The 26,428-nt window shown below is 40.4% G+C and overlaps 1 protein-coding gene across 30 annotated transcripts in view; it reads right to left on the bottom strand.

The window, feature by feature from the left end:
• Positions 1-1,918: 1,918 nt before the first annotated feature.
• The window catches only part of BAZ2B (bromodomain adjacent to zinc finger domain 2B), a 184,301-nt gene continuing 159,791 nt past the window's right edge, over positions 1,919-26,428 (bottom strand). For 26 of the 30 annotated variants that reach the window (XM_083404519.1, XM_083404501.1, XM_083404498.1 and 23 more), the window contains 13 exons: positions 23,272-23,515; positions 21,417-21,479; positions 19,222-19,366; positions 16,916-17,589; positions 15,430-15,694; positions 15,094-15,249; positions 14,522-14,682; positions 13,342-13,652; positions 12,814-12,949; positions 10,116-10,262; positions 5,906-6,171; positions 4,208-4,351; positions 1,919-3,379 (listed from right to left, as the gene is read on the bottom strand). In XM_083404519.1, coding sequence (XP_083260645.1) covers positions 3,226-3,379; positions 4,208-4,351; positions 5,906-6,171; positions 10,116-10,262; positions 12,814-12,949; positions 13,342-13,652; positions 14,522-14,682; positions 15,094-15,249; positions 15,430-15,694; positions 16,916-17,589; positions 19,222-19,366; positions 21,417-21,479; positions 23,272-23,515 — 2,866 coding nt within the window. In that variant the 3' untranslated portion in view covers positions 1,919-3,225. The remainder of the gene's footprint in view (positions 3,380-4,207; positions 4,352-5,905; positions 6,172-10,115; positions 10,263-12,813; positions 12,950-13,341; positions 13,653-14,521; positions 14,683-15,093; positions 15,250-15,429; positions 15,695-16,915; positions 17,590-19,221; positions 19,367-21,416; positions 21,480-23,271; positions 23,516-26,428) is intronic. The other 4 variants (XM_083404496.1, XM_083404497.1, XM_083404509.1 and 1 more) reach the window with 1 other exon arrangement.

Genomic DNA, 26,428 nt, shown 5'->3' with positions numbered 1-26,428 from the left:
CATCTGTACACATTTGTGAATATATAAATTATGTATATTGCAAAGTGATGCACTTATCTATTTAAGTTTAATGTGTGCATGTTTAAAAAAATCAGAGAACAAGGTGAATTGTTTTCACAGCAAGAGCTTATGCAGCAGTATGGGTAGACGGCATGAAATCCACTTGATAGTCTTTTTTGTTTTTTGTACAGTTTCCTACAAATACTAGAACTTGGGACAATCAAATGAAGCTGAATATAGGAAGATTTGGGACAAACAAAAGTCCTTCTTCACAGTGCATAAACTATGGAATTTGCTCCCACAAGTGATGGCCACCAACTTTAGAAGATTAGAGAAATTCATGGGAAAGGTTCTCAATGGCTACTAGTCAGAAGGATGGCTATATTCTTTTTCCACTGCAAGAAGAGTATGCTTCTGAATACTTGTTGGAATCACAAGTTGCAGTCTGGTTCTGCTTGCAGGCTTCTCATAAGCATCTGGCTAGGATGCTGGACTATGCAGGCTTTTGGCAGAACCAGCAGTTTCCCTTCTTTTCTTATGGACCTGTTGGTGACCTCAAAGGATATTGTTACCTCTGTGGATATATATGACTTAGGATCTGCTCTCTGGAGTGGGACCCCTGAGACCTAGTCCCAGTAACTACTTAGGTGGATTTGCAATTGTTAATTGCAAATCAAAATTTGTTTTGTGGCTGCTAATACCCAATTATTACTGTTCTACTACTCCTCTGCCAGATGAATTGGCAAAAGTGAATTTTAAAACCTGATATTAAAAAAATAATAACTTTTTTTCTTTCTATTAACAACTTTACACTTTTCAGAAGCACTCATTACAATTTTCTAGTATGGAACTTGGCCATAAATATCAGTAAGTCAAGTAGAACAAATCTTCTTGTAAGACTTTGTATGCTAGAGATAAAAGACTGATTTCTAATTTGGATAAAGTAGAATTAAATATTTCTGAATAATTTACTGAAACTAATTATCCACTCTCCAGTCACATGTATTAGGCAATATAACACAGAAATAAAGCTATTCTACTATATCTAAAGAGTCTCTAAAAAGCCTTGTAAGAAAAAATTAAATCACTATGAGATTTCCTTGGAACAATAACAACAACCATTCCATTAGTAGTATTAGAGCTTGGGCACCACTGAAAGCTTTCTGATTTTGATGCTATAAATACTTTTGCCAGTAAAGGTGAATTATTTTTGACATTTTACTAGTGAAATACCATTATACAAGTGCAGCAGCCCTTGCACTTGGTTTAGTAGGAACACAATCCTACATTCCCAGGATGGGGAACCTATGGTCCTTCAGACATTGTTGAACTCCAGCTCCCCTCAGTGAAAATGATGGTTATTGTAATCTAGAAACTTTCAAAGGGCCACAAGTTCACCAATCCTACTAACTGGGATAATGTCCCCAAAATTCAGTAGAGCTTACTTCTGAGCAGACATGTATAGGATTGTACAACATGTCAGAATGAGCCTCAGAACTGCAGCATAGACCAGGAGACGCTATGTAATATAATGGATGTACACATACGGGTTTGTGCAGAAAATGACTGTGCCTGTTCCAATAAAGTTTCTGAGCCTTTTGAACCACAAGGCCTTTGGTTTAGTCCTGCTGTAGCACTCACATAACTGAGTAATTCCAACTAGTATTGGGCTTCCATTAGCCAGCATTGTTATTTCAGACAGGCCTGAATGTGCTTTGGCATAACTTCACAGAACGGGTACCACGATCAAAAGGCATTTTAGCATAGCTCTTTCCAGATCCTTTCCTTACTATCTCCTATTCACAACTGCTGGAGGTGGGGTGGGGGAGATCTCGCTGCTAATTAGCAGCATTTTATTTATTTATTAAAAAAAGATTACTATAATATATAGGGAATTAAAATAACCAAGGAAAAAAACTGGTTTGCAAAACAGTCTTTTATTGTATCCGTGCCACACATACTAGTGAAAAATAACACTCCTAAAAAAAAGAGAATGCTACCTTTTCCACAACGTTTTGTTTTAAATGAAACTTCAAGTACTCTTACATAGGTACAAAAAAAATTCTGATCTATTTGCCTCCAACAGGCCACCACAACACACAGTAGATAAAACACAGTGGTTACAAATGTCTTTTTGTTATTTCTGTGGCAAGGCAAATGGAGGGAAATGTTTTTATGAAAAAATACTGTGTGCGTAGGAAATTGTCACAATTTTATTCCACATGGATACAAATGATTATACTTGAATCTGAGGCCCTGGTGGCTTGAAATTATATAACAAAATAGAAAAATGGAAAACTAATATCCCCTACACCCTGTTTTAAAGGCAGGCACTACAAAGATTAAGGAGACTCCACAGTGTTGGTAGAGGATAATTACTGTACAAGCCATATATCTATAATTACCTTAAAACTAAAATAAAATGCTACAGTCCTTCTAAGGCATAAACAATAATGTCTGCAAACAATATGTACACATCATACATATTTAAAACAAGACTTAATATAAACAATAATGAACAGTATATACATATGTCTCATTTTCTTCACTGTCTTGAAATACAATTTAACTACACAAGTGATGCAGCAACATATATATAAATGTACTTGTAACTCTACAGTAAAGTTTAATTTTTCGTGCTTTTTACAGCACATCAGTGTAAACAGTTTTACTTGGCTTTGTTTTATATTTTAAAACATTCCTTGTTGTATTTTCAAGATTTAAAGCAATTTTATTTTCTAATTCTTCCTTTTCACAGAAAACGAAGAGTCTGGATGCTATTTAATCATAAATAATTCATAAAATTAAATACATTTACTAAAAAATAAACTACAAAGTAAAAAAAAATGAAAAATAGATATTTATTGAAAGGGAAAAGAGAACATTTTTCCCTAAGTAGAGCTCTGGTGGTTGAATATTCAGTGCGTTTTGATATATTTTAAATTGCTATTGCACTATTACACCCCTTATGTTTAAATTCTTTGGGTGTGCTTCCCTGTTCTACCTAAAATAGTTTGATAAAACACACAAACCAAGAACCAAGGGCCATGGTTGCTGTAGGAGTGAAGCCTTAGGAATTAGTACCACTCCCCAGTGATACTTTAAGGAAAAATAAAACAGTCATTAGTTATGCATGTGCCTTGTACTTTAATGTAAATACAGTTCACATTGCTGGTCTCATTTATCCTCATTTAATAAAAGAAAACATGTTGGACTGTGATCACTTCAGCTCACTTTGAAAATCTCTGTCCATTTTTTTTCAAAATGTTTCCTCATGTTGTGGCCAGCCCGGCCTATGTCAGAATCATCTTCATTAAATGTTTCACAGTTGTCAAACACAAGCCTGACATCTACAGCAAAGGCTTCAAGATTAGGATACCTGAAATATCAAAGAGAGCAAAATTTCCTTAAAATACTGAACGGAAGCAAAGGATCTAAAACCTTCACCAAGGAGGAAAGATATAACAGGATTAATTTAGAACTGCACTTTGTTCATCTTAGATTTAGCCTCACTTCTTCGCTACGTGTTATCTTAAACACAGCAGGTGCTGAATGATACTGGCACCACAGCTTTCAATGAAAGTAAAACTGAGTGAGCACACCTGGTTCGGGTCCATCCAAATGAACAGAAAGCCCATAAACGTCTGCAGTTTTAATGCAGTATGGGCAGCCATTTTACCCTACATAGCTCCAAAACCTCAGAGAGACTGAGAGAGAATCACCACAGCCCCCTTTTGAGAACAAACACATTAGACTGGGCATGCATGTTATCTATCTGTTGCTTTTCAACAGATACTCCAGCCCTGACAAAAGCATATCCTTTTATGCCTGCACAGGATGTGGTACAGAAGCTCCTCCATTTGGTTTGTATGGCTGCAGCAGCAACTTAGTCTGCCTCTTAAATATCTATAGCTTCATCCTGAACAGTGGCCTAGCCTAAATGGTCATTAGCACAACTCCCGGAATCAATTGCACTTTTGGTCTACCTCGCCAGCCATCGGAGATGGGCACTGGCTGGCCGATTTGTCTACTTTTCCACCTACAAATCCTCTCAGCACCCCAGATTGTTCACCTAGTGTTCTGTTCCAGTAACGGGGGGGGGGGGGGAATCTGATTTTACCCAATTTTTAAATTTAAAAAAGTTGATGCAATATTACATTGACTTTTTGGGGGTGGGGGAATGGCAGTTCCTTTGATTTTTACTTACTGTCCATTACTTAGCTTCTCTCGAATGGTGGAAAAATCCATGGGTTTCTTTATAACTTTCCTATAACCGGGAACAAGTTTCAAGTTTACAGGAAGCAGGAAAGGCCATGCATCTTCATGAGTTTCCAATTCAGACAGCAGAACACTAAGAAAGGCACACGCAAAAAACAATCAATTGCTGAACAGCTTGGTGCCTCACATGATATTGTCTAGCTATACTTATCTATAAATACGAATGCTGCCTGCTGTGAAACACACTGTACCAGTAGATAATAATTAAGTTTTATTTAGATTTTTAAAGCAAAGTTTCAAAGATAAAATACACATTACTTGGGAGGAGAAATGAAAAGTAGAAGAGATTTCCACTAGTGGATGATAATGATTATTATTAAAATTTGTATAATGCAGAGGGGGAAAGGGACTGAAAGCCTAAATCTCAACAGGAAGTGATCTTACCATGACAATATACCCCACTTTCAGATCACCCTCTCCCTGCCCAGCCAAGAAAACAAGGTTCGGAATTTGACGTGTCACGTGTTGGACCAATGACATGTTGGGACAGCACCATGCCTGTCATGGCAGCCATGATGTCCAGAGCCACCCCAGAGTTAACCGCTTGGGCATGGATGCTGAAGTTCTCCAACCTCAGCAGTCTGGGAGTCCTCAACACTGCCTCTGAGACTACTGGGCAGTGAGGCAGGAAGTAAACCAGCAGATTGCCTAAACTGTCACTAACTGCCCATGCCATGTACCCCTTTGCCAGGCCTTCCCTCCCTTCGCCTTCCACAGTAATTGGAGTTCCCCTTGCCCTCTCCAGATCCTCTCTTCCCAGGCACACCTTATGCCCCTTAATATGCAAAGCAACAACAATCAAAAATTTAAAGGCACACAATTTTAAAAAGCAGTTAAAAACAATTTAAAACATTTTAAACAAGTAGGGCAAGGCCATACCCCAAGAAAACAATGTTATGGGGGTGGCTTTTGTTCTTGCCTTCTCCCAAAGTAGGTTATCTCCCTTGGGGGCATTGCTGCCCCCATTGGCCCTACTCCCCTGGTACACTGAACGCAGGTGGCCTCTCAATCAGTCCGTCAGCAGAGAGGGAGACCTCCCTCTGCCGGCCAAAGGTGCAAAAAGGCCAGCTTCCTCAAGAGGAGGAGTAATTCCAGGAGCTGTGGAGGAGGGCCAGATGAACAGCTCAGCTTCTCCACTGATGGTCTCTGGCTGCTGCTACGTTTGAGAGTGGAGTGTCAATTCTCTGGATATCTGGAACCAACCAGCTGTCACCGAGCCTGGGCAGCTGATCTGTACTATCAGATGACCCCCAAAAGAGCTGGCTCAGGCAGAAATTACATGAGAGTCTACCTCAATCACGTATAAAATGAATGGGTGCCCCCCCTTTTAAGAACAAAAGGGACACAGGGGGAAAAAGAGCCACGCTTATCTTCATGCAGACCATCACCCAAACATCATTTTCTCCACATCAGGCTGGGGGAGAGGTAGCAGGGAGGTAGAATGATGAAGTTCATTCATTCAAGCTTTTACTCTACCATTGGGCCTCCTCCACCTCTTTCTTACAAATGAATGGGACAGACCCAGGTTTAAACAAATAGGTCAACTGCTGCAGCACTGTGTGTACTTGGAGGGTTTCAACTTGCCTATAAACAAAACTGAAAATGAATATACCCAGCCAGCCGGTACCTGCATATAGCCATGTCCTTAGATTCATCACGTTTAGCTTTCTTCACAGGAGAAACACTTTCCTGTTTTGTTGGGCTAATAGATATATTTTCATCCATCTTTCTCTTCTTCGAGTCCATTTTCCCTCTTTTAACAGAGCTGCTTGTAGATGCAGAGTCCTCTTCTTCCACTTCTGCTGCTAATGGCAGTTTCTTGCCTTTCTTATGCTCGTTGCTTTTCTTCCCTTTGATCTGGTTTTTTTTCACTTTTAAAGTTTGACCACTTGCCTGTAGCAGGAAGAAGAAAAATCCCAACAAATGAAGACAAAAACCTAATGGCCAAGCAAACATGCTTGGAATGCTCCCCCCCCCCCCCCCCCCGCTAAGGTGAATGTAGGCACATCACTGTTTTCTTTTCATGCGCCCCTTCCAGAATGCCCTCCTACCAAGAAAATTTATCGGCCCTTAGAAATGATGGGCATATTCTTCCTGCATTTACCCCATAAGTCAGTGGCCAGAATCAAAAGCACCGCAGGCAAAGGCTCTGCTTCTACAAGGGGGCTTTTCAGCTCCTCTGTCCAGCAGAAGGTTCCCCTCCCCCTGCCTTCCAGAAACCCTGAAGCAGCACCCTATGAGACACAAGGACTGCTGGTGGAAAGAAATATCCCATTTCCTGTGCACATACTGGTGCTTCCTGCTTGTGAATGGGGAGGGCAGGGAGACGTTACATCTGGTCTGTTTAAAAATACATGAATATTTCAGACAGCAAAATATTTGGGTGGCGGTAAAAGAGAGCTTGATTTCTAGAATCCTCTTAAAACCAGGCCAGTTTCAAGGCCACTCTATAGAGTTCTACAGACATTGCCAGACAGATTCCCTTTTTCTCAGAGTGTTCAGTCTTCAAAGAAAAAAATTTAATCACTATAACTGTTGTGACGATTCAACACCGCTCTATCAACTTTAAACAAAGGCTGTAAATTTGCAGTAAACAACAATGTACCAAATGGAAGCATGTAAATGGAAGTCTGTTTAACATTTTTACTTTTGTAGCAGGAAACCCCCCCCCAATCATTCAGTTTGTACAGACTTCACACACACTCACACTCACACACTACATACGCTACACTTCTGTTATAAATTCATAGAAAATCAACCATACATCAGATTTGCACTGTTCCACTTTTATTCTACTCCATATCTCAAGGACTAGCTAAGGGGGGTGACCTGGTGACGGTCAGCCATAATCCCCTGTACTGCACCTGGAGGGGCATGACAAGCTAGATAAGCATCCTGATGGGCTCAGACTCACCGCCTTCATGAACACAATGGACTGCATATGATTGTATATTCAGGGCAGACAGCAACAAAAGGACCATGGCCGGATTCCCCTCAAGGGGAAGGAAACTGCACCTTTTCTTTGTTATTCACAACTGGTTCATGGGAGGGGGAGAAAGGAGGAACCAGCCAGGTGACAGGACACTCAGGTTACTACCACAACTCCTCCCTCAACCCCTCCTTTCTGTAATGTATGCATGATGTTTCTGGGGGTGGGCTTGACCTAGAGGAGGGGAATTTCAAAAGTTTTTATAAGGTCTTGCACACCATTGTTCTGGGTCTTTCCTCTCTCCTGCGAGTGAGAGGAACACCCTGCTGCAACAGTACAATAAAGGCCAAGCCTACAGGCTGCTGATTTGCTCCAAGTTACTCTGGTTGGTGTCTTTACTTTTGTCCAAGGGAGCCCTCGGATTTTTCCGGTAACACTTTAGATGTGGAACAAAGAGCACACTAATTAAACAGGCGATTGATACTAAAATGGAAGAAGCTGCAAATGAAAAGGAGACCAAAGGGGGTAAAAACCACCAATAGACCCAGACAGATTACAAAACAATGCTTGAGAAAGCTAAGAAGTGAGATTCTATGTGACAAAATAAAGAGCCGTATTCATTTGAATCCAAATAGCTTAACCATGCTGTTCAGCATAAAAGGGGGGGGGGGCGTTTTGAGAACAGAGAAAATATTATACAAAAGTTATGGCTAGAAAAACACACACCATGATTTAAGGTTATATACACAAAAGCATGCAGTAACTTAATTGGATAAAAGCAGATTTCTTCCAGGAATAAAAGAAATTTAAAATAGCTATTAATTGTAGAGATCCATGTTTTTTACATGAAATAATAACAAAAGCCTTGCAGCATCTTAAAGACTCACAAATATATTACGGAATAAGCACTCATGGACTACAGTGCACTGCAGAACATCACAGACAGTCTTGCTTCTTTGCTACATCTACCTTCATTATAAATGTGGATGAAAGAGGTTTTGCTCTATGCATACATTGGGAGATATCCAACATTACTCATGCTCAGAGAAGATCCACTATTCCAATGAGACTTTTGTGAATATAACTTAGTTGGATCCATCACTCATAGCAATAAAAAGAAAAATACATTCCTTAGCACTTAACTTGTCTACTGCATTTTCTCTCTTGCCGCTTAAGAAGTGTTCCCTTTTACACACTATATATCGTTATGAACACATTTTGCATGTACCCGTAAAAAAAAACGTTTAGGGAAGCTTTTAATATCTGAAAGACTATTGTATTTTAATATTTTGTTGTAAGCCAACCAGAGTGGCTGGGGAAACCCAGCCAGATGGGCGGGGTATAAATTATTATTATTATTATTATTATTATTATTATTATTATTATTATTATTATTATGTGAAGAGGTCCTGAATGGCAATAGGGAAGTGCAGGAGACAAATTATGTGTAGATATATCTAAATTATACTTCGTTTTGACACTGATAAATTCGATTTAAATAGTTTAGGGACCAGTTAAATTTAAAACCATGCTAAAACGCATGGCAACTTAATCCTACATCTCAGTTTTCTGTGAAAGGCAAGTACACAAATCCAACAAGCAGTGGATTATACATATGTAAAAATTCTCAACCCTGCCCCAACCTTTCTGCTTCAGTTTTTCTTAGTTATCATTTTCTAATTCTAAATTCACTTTCCCAACATTTCCATGTCTGATTGCAATTTTTTTAAAAGAAAAAACCCCCTCAGAAATTACATCAGTATTTTAGCACATTTCACCTAATGTTCATTTTTGCATGCAATTTTCCTTAATATACAATTTTTACAAGCAATGCTCATAACAGAATTCATTTTGTTTGCTATTTTCACTTATATATGCATTTTTTATAATCCTCTGTTGTTGGGAGAACTACATTATAAATTCAGAAAAGGATAGCTGTATTTCAGTTCACACATTCATTTCGAGAGGTGCAAATTAGCTAGATTTGCATTAAAATGTGAACTGAGCCAAATTTATTCCCAGTACTTATTTGCCAAACATGTGACTATTTTTTCAATGAAGTAGCAGCTTGAATGGATGTTGCTTCAACACACAATGGCCAATATCCAGAGGAATGTGCACGGTTCCCACACACATCAGAATGATTGTCAGAGGATATTTATGCTTCTTCAGAAACTACCCCACAATATAAATAAAGCAGCACTTAAACAATGTCAAGCACAGAAGATGAATACTTTTTATACAGTCGTACCTTGGAAGTCGAACGGAATCCATTCGGGAAGTCTGTTTGACTTCCAAAACGTTCGAAAACCGAATTGCGGCTACTGATTGGCTGCAGGAAGCTTCCTGCAGCCAATCAGAAGCTGTGGAAGCCCTGTTGGATGTTCAGGCTCCAAAAAGAATGTACGCAATCCGGAACAATCACTTTGCAGCATTCAGGAGCCAAACCATCCGAGTTCCAGGGCATTGGGGATCCAAGGTACGACTTTACGTATCAACAGGTTCACAAGATAAAATTACAATATAAAAACACAAAATAAATAATCAAAATATAAACAGAAAAAGCAACCCCCCCCATAAATACAGTTTAAAACAATTGAAACCCATTTCTAAAACATTTAAAAGCACAATTAAAAAGAATGTAAACAGTATTCTCTGCTGGGCAGAGAATTACCAGATAGGGAAGCATTTGTTCAATTTCTTCCCACGTTTTCAAGTCTTCCATGTATCATAGATGAAAAACAGAGGCATGTGTGAATGGTCACCCTATCAGAACATTTAATTTTTTTTATGGAAAGCTAAGTTTTGCAGAGTCTATGTGCAATTACTGCATGCATGGCAATTGCTGGAAAGCAACAGAACACTGAAGTGGAGAATTTCCAAGGATTCGCCTTTAAGTTAGAATTACCTTTGCTATGCAGGCGGGACAAAACCAGTCACCATCTGGAATAGTACTGATCTTGGGTCTATGGCAGTAGGTATGGCAGCCTTTGTCACAACCATCACAAAGGAGAAGAAGCTCCTCGTTATCTCCTTTTCGACATATTTGGCAGTACTACAATACAGGGGAAATACTTTAATTATGGCATGTAGAAACATTCTATGCACGTATTAGAGAATAAAATGCAACTGAAAACTTAGGAAATTCTGAGTGTCTAAGGTTATATGGCTTGTTTACACCCAGTGTGGAGCCAGAGAAGTACAGAAATGGCCAGTCAATCAAACATTTTTCCTCTCAATTTTTCTCTTTATTATAGACTAAATTATAGACTTGATAATATATCTATTACAGATTAAACACTCTGCTAGGGATTCGCTCTTTACTTTAGGACTGCTCAGTTTGGGGGAATTTTAGGAATTTAAATAATTTTGTAACTTTGAACAGTATTATTTCCCAAGACACTTAACACTGACATTCTACTGTATAGTGTGACTGCATCATACACATGGGTTACATTCCAGGGATGGCATGTATACACAAAAATGTGTATACTCAAACCACCCCTGAGTGAGCATCCTTACCTTCTGGACCTGGCACATTGAGTGGGCCTTACCTCCACCCCCCGCCCAGCTCAGGCCTCCTCAGTGCATGGGCTCTGAGATTCTCTCGCGAGATCTTTCAGAGCCACTTTAGCTCTCGGGACACCTCACAAGAGCATCCCAGAGCACACGCACCAAGTGGGACTTGCCCAGTAAGCAAGGCAGAGGAGCTTAGAAGATCTTCCCATGCTCGGAAAACACAGTGCAAAAAAGGCTTTTAAGCTCATTTAATTTGCGTGGTGTCAACTGCCTGGGCTTTCAGCTGCACAAGGCTTTCAACTGCACAATCACACAAGTTAACTGCACATAGGACTCAGCACATGTAGTTCTGCTGGTGCAACAGGATTTCTGTTTCCTGTCCTCCCACCATGCACCCCCAACATCTGCTCCAGAGTGTCCCCCAACCCTCTGGAGCTGATTTTTTGGGCACCCATGGGGCTGGGTGGGACAGGAGAGATGGGTAGGTCTGTTGCACATACGGAAGACCATCACACCAGCAGAGCTGCAGCAATGGATATGTCCCTAAGTATTTTTGCTATTCTCCCTTATTCTGATATGGAATCTCCTAGGAACATTGTGCTACTCCTTTTTCATCTTTTCTTAGATTTGCAATAATTAGGTCAGACAAAAAAGCGAATGCTACTGTAATCAGACTAATGTAGGCGGGGGGAAATCAGGGGGAAAGCACTAGGAAATTTCAGATTATCAACATGTGGATAGTGAACTGTGCAGAAAGTAGATGTGCATTACAGAACACCAGCAATTCCAGTATCCTCAGTATTTTTTTCATTTGGCCAAAACATGAAGTAAATAGATGCTGATTTCAGAAGCCACACATCTAATTTCAACAGATCTAAATGCCAGAGACCACATGCTATTCTGTGCACAGAGCTTGTCTCCTGATACGCCTCATGGCAAAGTTAGGGAATCATGAAAATAACATGCAGAACCCAATGCAACAAAGCATTCTTTTTTTGAGTGTTTGAGGTTTAACTAGGGGAATGTCAGTTTTGTGTGGACTGCTCAAGTCCTGGAGCTCAACTCAGAAGATCCCCATGGCAGCGCTAAAGAGTCACAATTGTCATCAGTCCCAGTAGTAAAAATAGGGGTGATTACATGCTGTTAAACAGAAGCAACGTTTACACTTTGGGAGTGTGATGGGATCCCCCCCCCCCCCATTTTCATTTTAATCTCAGTGGAGAAACACAGTACAGAAACTATAGCATTTATAATGCCAGTGGGAAACTGTCTTAAGGTAAGCAGCAGCAATATTTACTTATTTAGTGGCCATTGCCCATAATATAGATAAAATGTATGCTGGTAACATCATGGGTTATGTTATCAGGTAAACAGTAGGTTTATAAGTTTACAGTAAGTATAAAAGTTGGAGAAAGAATTAGTTAATTCAACAGTTCATATATTTCCATTGTTTAATTGTTAGCATTTCCCATTCATTGCTATAGTATAAAAAGCTTAATTTTCAGAAATCTGATGCCCAGGATTCATGCAAAATCTCTTTACATGCATTTGCATGCCTTTCATGAATATGCAATTAACACAGCAGTGCTTGTTAATTTGTCATTTCTATGCGGAGACGGACATTTCAGCCTGTGCGCCTGTACACTCGTCCAATCTGCACATACAGTTGTATTAAGTGGGCATGCAAAGAAGCCATGCACATCTTTTAAGCATGTACTTTGCATCTCATCTTTCTGAAAAAGCCTTTAATTGCAGTCTTTGACACTGAATCCCCATAATGGCAACACAGAAGGGGTCATTTTTTCATTAGCCTGGTGACCTCTTCCAGAGAGAGGCACAGAAATGGCCATTCTAGTTTTTGGTTTTTTGAATACTAAGGTCAGAATATACCAGCAGAAGGGCTATTTGTCATAAGAAAGTTCAGAATGCTGAATTTGGCTATAAGAGAGCACAGCATGTGAATCAATGTAAAATGCACAATTTAACTTTGGTCTTTTTCACAGGCAGCAATGAAAGATACACTATCAATTGAGGTATCTGGAAAAGGAGGAAAATAGGATACGTAAAAATCAGTTCACAACACTTACAACTTTCATAATAGATTTTTCCCATGCTATTGATTTCTGTAACTGCTGAATGCACAGAGCTACCTGTGCAGCACTGCGAGCTTCTGACAATGCCCTTCTCCATACCCTTAGCCCTGGAGCAATATCCTCTTCCATTCTGCATTGAAATATAGAGAAATTAAGCAGGTCACATCCATTTTCATCAGTTTCTGAACGTGGAACAATCATTGTCACATCGAAAGCCAAGCAATGACAAAAACGTACACAGCCAGTAAGGGTAATAAGGCTTAAGCAACTAAATTTGATGTAGTGCACAGACTGTGGCTACGTGCCTCAAAGCTTAGTCACAACCAGTTAAATGTAGGATAACTTTGCAGGATTAACATACATAACAGGGGGAAAATAAATCTTACAAAGCACCATGCATAATAACGTGATCCGTGTGGATCAAAGACATACAAGAAGATACATAGATAAACACACAATAGAAAATAGGCTCCAATTAGCAAAGAAGCACAATAATTTTTCAAGTTAATCTCAATAACCTACCCGTCACCATCACCACTAACGGATGGTGCAGGAGCAGGGACAGTAACTGTGCCCACATTATCCAGTTTGATCTGAATGGTGGTACTTAAGGGGCTCTTCAGATACCTTCGCTCTATGTTCCGCTCCAAGTCAGCAAGTCTGGTTACAGCTATATCTAGAGGGTTGTCACTCTTCCGTTCTAGAGTACTGCTACTGCCTTCTTCTCCACCAGCACAATCACCATCACGCTTCTTGTGTAATTTAGTAATTGATTTATGTTCATAATATACCAGGTCTTCCCTTTCCGATGCAGGATCAGGGCACATCCAACCCTACATTTCAATAGAAAGGTTTCACATGTTTGTTTGCTACTGTAACCACCTAAGTATGATCAGTGGATTGTTTGCTTGAGTTAGCCCTTACACTGTGCTTCTGTTTCCAAATGCTCTCCGGGAGACCAGAAGCTTCTTTCCTGTTTTGCTTCGACTGGGATAACGTTTACTTTTAAAGAACAGAGCTTTACAGCAGCAGTGTTCTCTCTTTACATTGTTTTGAACAAAACAGGCCATCAGTAAGACAAATTTTACATGAATGGTGCCCCTGGATCACACCCAGAAGCCGCTCACAGCATGGAAAGAACATACCTAACTCAAGGCCCAGCTTCACAGTTCTAGCAACTTGTACCTTTTTAAAACCCTGCAATAATTTTGAGAACCCAAAAGTGGCCAGATACGTAAATTCACATTAACCACTGGTGACATCTAATGCTATCTTATTGATTGCCATGCCCAATGATGATGAGAACTGGGATCCTGAGAGCTACCTAAAAGTATGACCAAGGCATACTCTTACTCAGTAGGATTTTTGATTACTTCTTAAACAGAGGGCCACAAATGATTAGTTAAGTCACTGGGCTCATGGAACTAGCAGTATCACGCTTCTGATCCTGACTCATATTCCTTCTCTGAAAATTCTAACCACTGAAATGTCTACTTTATGTATGAGTCATTTAAAAAGGATGAAATCATTTTAGTCTAGGTGATATTAACCTAATGAAACTGTATTGGATTTTTGCCCCCCAGAGATGTTACTGAGAAAAGCACTTATCCTCAACTGTAAAAACAGCTGCTCATAACAGTTTTGAATTATCGCTTTTTGCAATGACGTTACCGAAGAGAGGTTTTACTGAAGCACATTTTACCTTGATTTGCAAACTAGCTGATGCCACTCTTCTCTCTAAGTCTTCCACCTGCTGAAGAATAGCAATATCCATATCCATGGCTTGCTCTTCTATGGACCAGTTTTCTACAATATCCCGTGTTACCTGATTTTCATCGTTTTCATTTACTTCAATAATTGCAGCTGCATTTGGGAATCAGATTGGGTTTCTTTTAGTACAACTTCAACCTAATCAAGTTTGCAAGGTCAGGAATTGCTTCCTGGGGCAAAACATGTATTACGTAAGAGGCCAATGACACCGAACTTTAACAAAGGGAAAAAAACCAGAACTACAGTCTTTCAACAACATTCCATTTATATTTTAAGAGACTCAAATTATTTGAAAAGGCGTTGGGGTAGTATAGAGAGATAAGACACACTGATAAAATCCATATAAAAAGGTTGAGAAGTCACTAATTACTTAAGAATTGCCTGGATGAAAAGTACCAGTTATATGCCATTTTGGCTCATCAACGCAATCTTGAAAAATAGCAAACATCTAATCATAATTATGTAATAACACTACAAGTGAGTGTGTTTATTTCAGTTACATACCATCTTTATTCTTGAGGCAGGCTACAGTAATATAATCCATATGTTTTTGTATTTGCTTCTGTAAGGCCTTTTCTCTAATTCCCCTGAGATGCAACACTTTAAGCAAAGCTTTTAGATCCTCTGGGTCAATAATTCTCCACCAGCCAAACTGCATTTCTGAATCAAAACATGGAGACAATATTTATAAGTTCTTGAAATAAAACACACCTTTGGCAACATTAAAACTCCTTGGCTTGGATCTAAAGGTACGTCTACAAATGCACCTGAGGCGTCACTTGAAAGCGTTTCCAAGTGGTAGTCAGAAGTTATACCTTTCTTGAAGAATATGGTACTTACCCTCTGGGATGGGCTTTGGAGTAGGGTAATCAACTGGTTTGGCTACTTCAACCACAGCAGAAGGTACAGAAGCTTGTTTCTCAGCTTGCGGCACGGGGGACTCACTTTTGCTAGGTGTCAAGAATGAGTTGCCATTGCCTTCTGACAACCCTAATCCTGACCCCATACTAGGCAAAGGGGATGAAAATTGAAGATTTGAAGTAATCACTCCAGTTGGCCATCCACAGAACTGAAGTCCCATTACAGGCAATCCTGTCTTCATGGGCTATGCAAGGAATATTTTGGAAAAATAAGGAGCCATTAGTTCTACTGAGATTGTACTTAGAAAACTGAAACCTGGAACAGGATGCTTTAGTACCAAATATGTTACAAACATATAGGAATTCTTGACTTGTAAATCATTTTAAAAGATAAAGTGACTACAGCTGATCACTAAAACAAAATAAAAATAAATCACACAATATTTGAATACAAAATGAAAAAATTAAGAAATGTTACTTTTTAAAAAAAGAAAGAATCTCTGGACATTTTATTACAATAGCCATAAAACTGTCATACATGCTTTTAAAAAAAATCAATATTTAGTGACATCAGTATAAGTACCATATTACATTCATGCAGAATTTTGCCCATGAGCAAAGTATATATATAAAAAAAATAAAAAATTGCCATGAACTCTTCCTCTTTCCAGAATGGTCACCTATATATGGTGTTTTGTTTTAACGTTCTTCCCATTCTGGTTAACTGCAGCTGCATCTCATGCATCCAGGATTAAGAAAAGTGTTTGTGCGCTGGATAAAACAAATCGAGCTGATTTAGATGCAACATTATGTGCATGAACCTCAGGTTGCACAAGCTACCCCATTCCCTTCTCCTCCTGTGGGGATGCTCACAATGAGATTTAGGGTAATATCCAAAGCTCAGCACATGTAATTCCGCTGGTGCAACAGGACTTTTGTTTCCTCTCCTCTCTCCACATGCCCACAAAATCCTTGGAGACAACACCATCTGCAGTAAATTGCTCATGGATTGATCAAGCAGGAAGAATAGGTTATAATTCTATCACATAATTTCGGCTAACAGATAATACTCCTAATAGAATCAATTCACCTTAACACTAATAGCTGCCTACATCGTAGCGTTGCATTCAATGTGGCAGTAAGGAGATCATTCCATCAGCGCAGGCATTTCTGCTTGTCTGATGGAACAATCTCCCTTCTGTTCCATAAGCTGCTCTGGGGCTTCTCCTGACCCTCTGGGGGAGATTTAGCAAGGGCACAGGGGATGTGCAGGGGAGGAGAGAGGGAAAAGACCTGCTGCACTAGTGGGAATCATTGTGCTGGCTTTGGCTAGTGCAACAATTTAGTTTAATATGGCCCTTAATTTGCAGCTCTTCACCTCAATATGTAAAGGGGGGGACACACTGGATTTTGCCGGTATGAAGAATACAAGACTGAACACTTTTAAGCTACAATTTAATACTTACCTGAAGAGGTGATAACGCAAATGGGCTTAATCCCATTGGACTGGGGGAAGAGGCAGAGCCAATAATTGGGGATGGGACAGGTGAGGGTGACTTGGATGGAGGATGCGAATGAGGAGTTAGTGAAGAAGAAGAAGCGGCAGCTGGTGACTCTATGTGGGTAATGGATGTGTCATCACAAGGAGTTCTAGGCAGAAGGCTGAACCACTGTCTGCTCTTTTCTGTAAGAGTCTTTAACAACTGGTCATTTGAAATTAATGGGGAGCTGTAAAATTTCCCTGGTCCAGTTGAAGCAGTATTAAAGAGATTATTCGGATCTGACTTTTCACCACTGCTTTGTGATACAGAGGCCTGGTGGCTGCAGAGTGAGGCTTTGGAGCTGTTTTGATAAGGCAATGAGCACCCATTTGCTGCACTGCCATTGGCTTTCTGGGCTAGAATTTCTGAGTCAGGAGGCATTTTTGCTACCTCCAACAGCTTGCTCAACTTTGAAAAAGAGCCAGGCTTTTGCAGGAACAGATTCGTGCTGTCCTTCTCTTTGAGATCTTCTTTCTGATTACACTGGTTTGTGGTTAAGCAACTTAATTTTTCTTCTGAGGTCTCAAACATTTCTTCTTTGATGTGAATGCTTTTGGCCTTTTTCAGCTTCTCTTTTTCTTTTGCAATTTCCTCCAGACCTGTATGCAGAGAAAATGCTCATTAAATTACCATCCACGACGGAACCTTTCTGTTAATTACAAATTGCTAGAAAAATGATGTTGTCAGCTACCTTCACACACCTAGTGGGAAAACGTACTCCTGATTTACAAAGTAGGTTTAAAATGGGAAGAAATATTTACTGTTTGAACTGAAAATGGGGTAGGATTTCCAACTATCTCATAATCAACTGTAGTAAACAAAAGTTTATAACCAACATGCCTAAGGCAAAGGGGTGGGTTTGACCCAAAATGTGAAGCAAACCAGAATCTTCTCCATTTCAATGTGGATGTGTAACATCTGAATGTACACCACATTTATGTTGAGTTCTTCCTGGCAGACCAAAATAGATCTGTGTATGGAATTGCTTCCCATGCACAGACACGATTCTCTGGATTGGGGTTTTCATATTTAAGTATTCTGAAATACATATAACCAGAAACCTTATTATCTGCTTAAAAGATGAAGGGCCTATTTTTTTCCCCCAGAAGGAAGGGACCCCCATAATTTCCCTTTTCTTCTTCTTCTAGCCCTTTACCATGTGTCAACAAGCATTAATAAAGAATCTTCGCAAAGAACAAAAGAAAAGGGAGAGTGGCAGGGAAAGGAGCAGACCGACAGCAGGGAGAGGAACAGCTCTGCATGGCAAACCATTTGCCTGCTTAGTTTCTGCATCACTTAGTACAGCTGCATAATTACAGATAAGTGGAGGTCAGTGTTTACGGTCTATGACTGCTAACACCTGCAAGGGTGTTTGCATTTTCTGCAAAATTTGAAATATTATTTTTTCTTTGAGAGGGAAGATAACACTGCTTTCATCTTTTGTGCCTTCTTCTCAGCAGTTTCTAAAGGGTTCGTCCTTTGTGGTGATGCTGCTGCACCCAGGCATCAACAGTAAGAGTAATTTGCAAAAGGAGCAGATTTACAGGGAAGAAAAGTTTGATGTGCTTGCAGCCCCCATTCAGTCCACACCATTTCCCCAAGGCTGTCCCTAATTAGATTCCATCTCAATGTGTGGCTGCTAAGATACAAGCATCTCATAAGACAAGTGTTTGCTTCCCCTGCAACGTTTCTAGTGACGTGTGCTCAAGGTATCAGGCTAGGAACATAGCCGCAGTAAGTTTAAAACAATAGATTGGGTAGATACCTGAAAGTGGAGACACTCATAGGTACTCCAGCCATCAGGCAGTAAGCTTTGGGAGCCACCACACCAACATACTGTTATGTACAGTTATTTTGCGGTGAGAGAACAATGCTCCACTATGTGAAAGCCTGCAGAAGGACTGCTCCAATGGGAAGCTTCAGCATTTGCAATCTTTCCCTGCAGCGACACCAAGGACCTCATTGATAGCTTATCCTGGGCAGACCCTTGCTAGGGGAGAAACCCTGAGCAAAACCTTCAAATGATCTAGGACTCAGCTACACTGGCAAAGAAAAAACGCTTTAAACACATTATTTTTATGCATTCTAACACTGTGACAGCAGATGGCGCTGTGGAGTCCCGTTTTTTGCTTACCCGATCTCTCATACAAAAGTTTGCAACGTGTTCAACTGAAATGCTTCTTTGATGTGTCTAGATCCAGCCCTAGTCATTCCAAAAACTACATCCTTACCTTCTCCACTTTCCATGCCTTCAACAAAAATCCCCCCGCACTGGGGCAAAATCCAATATCGACGCCTGTAACGATCCTGGCCAAACATCATTGAACGTAAAGAATGGGAAGCTTCAAACAGCTTTCTTCTGTACTGATTCTGTTGCTGTTGAGTTTTAAAAGAAAGGCACTGTTAGGGTTACAAAGTTTTTTCTTCAATGTTAAGCCAAAAGGTTAGCCGGACGTTGAACAGACGGGGCCCCTTACTGAGGTTTTTGGCTATTTCAGAAACCACGCCTTGATTCTGCCTGCCCCTACCCTTTAGAAAACCAGAGTCAAATTGGTTATGAAGTATCCAGGGCCAGAAGATCCCATTGTGTGGGGTGAGGCTGCCACCTTAAGCAGTGGAAGCCCCTGAGGGAGCACCCCACAGGTACGCCCCCTGCTCTGCTACTGGCGGAGGTGGAAGGGCAGGTGGTGTAGGGAGCGGCAGCAGCAGGTATGCTGGCACTGGTGACGGCAGCATGGCACTTCCAATTTCACCTCAAGCAGCGAAACAGGACACGCCGCCCCTGAAAGTATCGCATCAGACAGATTTGAGCCAGTTTGAAAGCTGCCTTCTGCAAGGCTGCCTTCTGTATTTTGTTACGAACAAAAGGACCAATGGTTTTCATTGCACGACAGCAGATGAAATCTTATTAATCGTGCAACACAACAAATGGTGGGTGGGTGGGTGTGCATGTGTGCGCAGTGGTAAAACTAGCCAGGCCAAGGTGATACTGTAGCTGCTGATGTGAAATTAATGAGCTCTTTCAACTGACTCTGATAAATAAACCGTGCTTGAATAAAATAAACAGATAAACCAAGTTGTGCCTGAACTCTTGGTGCTGTCATGATTCTGACACTTTCTTGCTTTAGCTGAAGCAAGGAAGCTGAGATAGAACACAAATCATTCATCTTGACAGGAACAGCTGGTCAGGGACAATCACCCATCCGAAGCATGGATGAGCTGGAGGCAAGAACCACAACACAGTGCTGCTCGCTTGAGTTGGATATGCATCAGGCCTGTGTATGTGCACTACTGCAAACCAAGCGTTGGGGGCCAATAGTGGAAGGATATGAACCAGGAAATCCAGGAAATCAGCTTGTTGTCTGATCCTAAATTCCATTTGGTTTTCATTCTACCACTGGGATCAGGAAGCAACTCCCCTCAGTTTCAAAAACAGCTTGCTATGCAGCGTTGGGTCTGCTGTTCGGGGAAAAAAAACAAGTCTAAAGCCCTCTTTGGCTCACAAACTGTTTTCACAGTTCTTTTGATCCTGGCAACTGACTTTCACATGAAAGATGGATGAAACAAGGACCACTATCAGTGCTATAAGGTGCAGTGGTTCAGCACACCCAAGATCAAGGATGAGGTACCTGTTGTGACCCTTCAAATATTGTGGGCCTCCAGCTCCCATCAGCCCCAACCAAGATGAATGGAGCTGTAGTTCAGTAACATCCTGCACCCTCACTAGGACTCCCTGGTAGTCCATATGGCAGACTAGGGCATTATCAGTCATGCTATAAAAGCTGCAGATTATACAGCGACACAGTGCAATCATTTTATTGTAGCACTCTTTCAATACCCCTGGTTTAGCACAACATCACATCATTCTCAGCCATGAAGGAAAGTGTCGTTTAGATTGAGCTTTGCATTCCTGCACTCCCTTTATTTCTTCTCATAGGTTTAGATTAAGTTAGGATGCTTCCAGGCAGCTGTTTATTATGGGATGGTTAATGCACAAGTACACATTTTTCTCCAGAGTGTCCAAATAAGGTTGGCATAAACCCGCTGCCCCCAATTTAATCCAGATTTGCCCCTTCTGGGGAAAATCTAGTAAGGAAAACAGCTGAAATCTGTTGGCAATGAATCATTCGTGATATCTGAATGATGACTTATTAACCCCCCCCCCTGGAAGCACCCTCAGGTCCAGGGCTAGTCTTAAATATTTTGCACCTAATACTAATGGCCCTTCTCTTCCCGTAATCCATACTAGAGCCATTCTGTTTCTTTCTGTTGTCTCACTGTAAGGTTGACCCTGGTTAAGCCAATGCAGTTAAGTCCAATTATTTCAAATGAATACTAAAGACCTATTTAGGGAAAATTGTCAGCTATCTAAATAATGCACACTTAAATAAAAGGCACAAACTTTTAATTTACGGAGGCAGCTTACCTTAGTCAGTTTGTCAATCTGTTTCTCTAGCTCCTCCACACTTGCTGTCTGGTCCCCATCATCCTACCACCAATAAACAAAATGTGGTAGGGCATTATTCACTGTATACTAATCATGTTTTTATAGGCTGCTATTGTAACATCAGAGGCTCATGGGATATGCCTTTAAAAAAGCACGAAAGCTTAACAAAGACATGTATTTATCATGGGATCTTTAATCTCTGCAACAACTTCACACACCCTAATTCCCTTAGCCAGGCACAAGTATGACAGATGAACAGGTATGGCAGCCTATGCTGAGGCTGCAGAGAAGACCTCACTGGCTCACAAGCCTTGGCTGTATTTCCCCAAAACTCAGAGCTTTGACTAATGGCTTGGGCAAGGATGGAATGCTGTGCTAAATGGCCACAGTACTTTTTTAGAAGAAGAAAAAGAAGAGTTTGGATTTGATATCCCGCCTTTCACTCCCCTTCAGGAGTCTCAAAGCGGCTAACAATCTCCTTTCCCTTCCTCCCCCACAACAAACACTATGTGAGGTGAGTGGGGCTGAGAGACTTCAAAGAAGTGTGACTAGCCCAAGGTCACCCAGCAGCTGCATGTGGAGGAGTGGAGACGCGAACCCGGTTCCCCAGATTACACGACTACCGCTCTTAACCACTACACCACACTGGCTCTCACACTGGAGGGTATGTTTTTTAAAAAGGGCAAGACAGTTAAGAAAGCCATGTGATACCCCCTCTTTCTTCCTCTGCTGAACTGGTGAATGGAATGTCAAAATCTGTACACCAAACACACTCTACCTCCTTTCACAGTATTTCAAAACAAACAGAATAGAACTTTGATACCCACGACAATTGTAGCATATGACTTTCAACCGGAGGAACCACCACTGCCTTGAGCCCTTTAGTGCCTCAGCCCTAACTCATCCCTCCTGTACCATCTGCTCCTATCCTAGTACTCTATCAGCTGTCACTGAAATTGCTAGTTAGTGGTCCCTTGGTGATCAATACTCTTGACTCCATCCTTTGGCATTCACCTGAGGACTGCAGCCCAAGGATGTAAGATATTCTAAAATATAATTTAGTTAGCAAGGATCTGTAAAAAAAAAAAGCCATGCTCCTTGAAAGTTCATTCCAAGCATTTTTCTCAAAGTCAATAATGGACTCTAAGCCTTTGGAGAGAATTTAGAAGTGTATTTCAACATTTGTATGAAACTATAAGGCAACTTCATGAGATAAATTTGATACAAATTTATTGACACTTTAAAAATAAAGACTGATTAAAGTTTAAATTTTCCTTGATGGACAGAAACATTGGAATTCTTTAAGAAGAATATGAACCTAGGCCAGGATTGAAAGAACAATGAGATTAGCTCAGGGGGCTTCATGCTCTCCCTTGCCCCCAAACAGCAGCCCAGCAAATAGCTTCTAAAACTGACGGAAGTTTCGAAAACAGCTGGTCAAAAAAATCTAGCACAAACCTGCAGCTCTTTGTATCTTGGCCCTAGCTTAGAAATGCCTCATAGAATTATGGTTCTAAGGTGCTCAAGTAAATTACTGGGAATTATATGCTCTCTTAGCACTTTTAGAATAAAAATGCAGTCACTCTTAAAGTTTCTTTTAATCCACAGAATTCTAACTAGATTTATTTTAAAGGCTACTTCAGGGGTACTCAGTGCTGCGCTTTCCAAATACTCTTGGAACTCCAGCTCCCATTAGTCCTCAGCAAGCATGGCCAATGACCAGGGATGGTGAAACTGGAATCCAACAACACCTGGAGGGCACTACGTTGGCTAAAATTGGTTAAAAACCTAAACACACGGATTAAGCAATTGAGTAGGCATTAGAATTCGTCACCTCATCTTCGCAAAGATCTGCTTTCTTCCCCTTCTTGTCATCCTTGTCTTCATCATCCTCATCATCTTCATCGGCTTGATCATCACTGTAGTCATCGTCGTCGTCGTCATAATCGCTGTCTCCTCCCTTCCGTCTCCGTTTTCTGCCTGGCGTGGGTGTACCCAATGAATGCTGTTCTTCTCCCAAATCACCTCCTCCTGTAACATCTCTCTTGCCTGTTTTCTTGGCATGAATGATTCTAAGCCTTTAAACACACGGCAGATAAACGGTATTACCAAATGTTGCCGTAGCATACGGAACTCCTCCACACTTCACCAAGGATAAGTCATATGCTTAGGCTCCTGTTATTTAGCAATTTTCAGTTGCCTTGTTATTTGCGACCATTGGCTCAGCACAAGAGAAAAGTAGTTCACCAACATGGATTCCTATCTGAGATGAATATTTACTTGGTGCAAAACGAAAAATCTTAACTGTTATTTGACGTGAATGTTCAGGAAACAGAAAGCTTCTGGCTCTTCAAAATTGAATTTAGTCCTTCACTGAATATTTTAGCTGTGTTGTGAATTTTACTGCATGTACAAAATCTTGCATAAAGCACTCCATGACAAGAAGAGGTTTCAACAGCTGTTCCTATAAGCTGAAGAAGCAACTCTTTTCATCCATTTATAAATCTACATCATCTCATTTTTTTAATGTACGTTTTTAAAGTCAACTCGTGTTAGAAAGGTTATAAGAACTGGCTTACGCATAGGTGAGAATAGTATAACATTTGACTGTGGAATATCTGAACACAAAACTTTCCCCAAGTGTCTGTATTCTAATTCACATAATTAAGCAGGAAAGAGCGTTATGCAGGAGGCTAATCTTGAAGCACTGTGGGCGGCAGAAGCCTGAGTTTCATTTTTTTATGAAACAAAATAAACTTACATACCAGTAAGTACAGTTGTAGTAGCCCTTCCTCATCTCTTACCCTACAAAACAAGATCCCATACAGCAGATGTTATAGCTCTAGCTACCAGGAATCTATCAGGCAAATATACTGAAACAACCTAGGAGGTATTTTAATAGCCAGGCCAAATATCCATTTGTAACATTCTAGCATATAACGGAATTTGGAGAGATATGAAAATGTGTGTGCTTGGAAAAGGGAAGGATTTTAGAAGGAAGGAAAGGAAAGGAAAGGAAAGGGGGAGAGTACGAATCAGGGTGGCAAAAGTAGGTAAATTATGAGAAACCGATGCTGCTATGAATTTTGCCGTCTCTTATTCTTCCTTTCTTCTCCTGCCTTAACAAAACAGTATTCCATACAGCAAGTAGAAATGATGCAGTGTGGCTGGCTTCTTAAAAAGTAGCCATGAATAAGCCTATAATTTAAAAAAGGAGACAAGTTTGAGGGTGCTCATCAGTTTCTAAAGTGTAAACAAAGAATCAAGGATGGCCTAATATTCTTAGCCATTCTTAATAAATAGTTCTTAATAAACTGTTCTCCCAGTCCAAAATATGAACTAAAAAGAAAAAGACTATCATTGGCAGACAGTCAAGCTGCTTAGTTTATTGTTTATTTTATTTTATTTAAAAAAAAAACAGTCCATGCAAAGAAATGTAGGCACCTCAGGTGTAAACATCTGCATCACTGTTATTGCAGAACCAGTTGATGTGGCATTTTTGATCTTGCACTGGCATAGCTCTTGGAATATTTAAGGCTGAGATTACAGGTTTTAGGACTGGACAGTGAGCTTGAAGATTTTTTTTAATCTGCAACTCCAAAACTCATTAATTTTAAAAATGCATATTTAATTCCCTTAGGATTTCACGGCATAGTGGCTTAGGTAGCTCTGATGTGAAGGGCAACCCAGTATGAATTATTCTAGTCTTCTAAATAGGTGCTGCTGACTTCTTTGTTTGTTTGAGTTCTAACAGCTATGAGTACACAGATTTTGCCTTGTGGCAAAGAGGCAAGTATAACAAACTATGCCATCAGTTGACTGAGAGCCAGAATGTAATGTTAAAATAACAGTTTTTTCTTCTGCTAAAGCTAAGGACTGAAGACAACATGTAAAGGTACAAAGGAGCACTATAGCATCCAGGACACAAATGAGGGTCCCTATTAGAAAGGAGATTCTGACTAAACATCAGGATGAACTTTCTGACAGAAAGAAGTGTTCGACAGTGGATCAGACTCCCACGAGAGGTGGTGGACTCTCCTTTCTTGTATATTTCTGTCATGTATTATCTAGTTAAGATCCCTGCATTGTAGGGGGTTGGACTAGATGACTCTCGGGGTCCCTTCCAATTCTACCATTCTATGATTCTAAGTCATGTCTCAGAAGTGGAGTGCGGTCTGAAAGCTGACCAGTAAAAATACTTCTCTGCAAGACTTCAACAGATGTACAGCAAGAATGTTTTTTAAAGGTAGTGATCATGAGGTAAAAACCAACTTGCAAAGGGAATTCCTGTTGAATAAGTAGGAGTCCTCAGCTCAGCCACACGACAGTTAAGAATAAATGGAGATGGAAGGAAGGAAGGAATTAAATCGTCATGTATGATGGGTGGGGGTGAGGAGAAAGCTAAGGATGATGGTAACTAAGAAGGAAAGATTTTAAAAAGCTATGTTTATATAGGATTGTTTGCCAACTTCTTGAAAGGAAAGCCAAAGGAATGAGAGAACCATGAACTCCCCACCCCACCCAGCAATCTAGTACTTACAGGAAAAAGAAGACTTAAAGTTGCCCCTGAGGTAAGAGGCAACAAGGAGGCATTTTCCCAAAGTGGGCTGCTGGGAAACATCAAATTTTCATTTGCCCATGGACAGAAAGATGGAATTTATATAGTATAGGGAAGTTAATGATTGGACATGCCCCCACAGACACAACCATGAACCCTGCATGAATTGGGAGCCATTACTATCAGCAGAAGTTCACATATTTTTCTTCCTGAAATTCTTTTAAGTCTCATTTTATTTCTTCTATTTCTCTGCTGTTGTTCTCCTTTACTTCTTCCTTCTTTCTTCTGAGGTGCATTAAGGGAGGAGGGGAAGGTAGAAAAAGGATTAAAGACACAAGCATTGGAAGCCAAGGACTCAAGTAAGGACTTCTTTGCTAGACAAGAAAGAAAAACGACTGAGGAAAAGGAAATGAAGCCTGGCTATGCATACCCA

Source organism: Podarcis tiliguerta (assembly GCF_965153285.1).
Source record: "Podarcis tiliguerta genome assembly, chromosome: 1".
NCBI lineage: Eukaryota > Metazoa > Chordata > Lepidosauria > Squamata > Lacertidae > Podarcis > Podarcis tiliguerta.
This window is presented reverse-complemented; position numbering and strand designations above follow the sequence as displayed.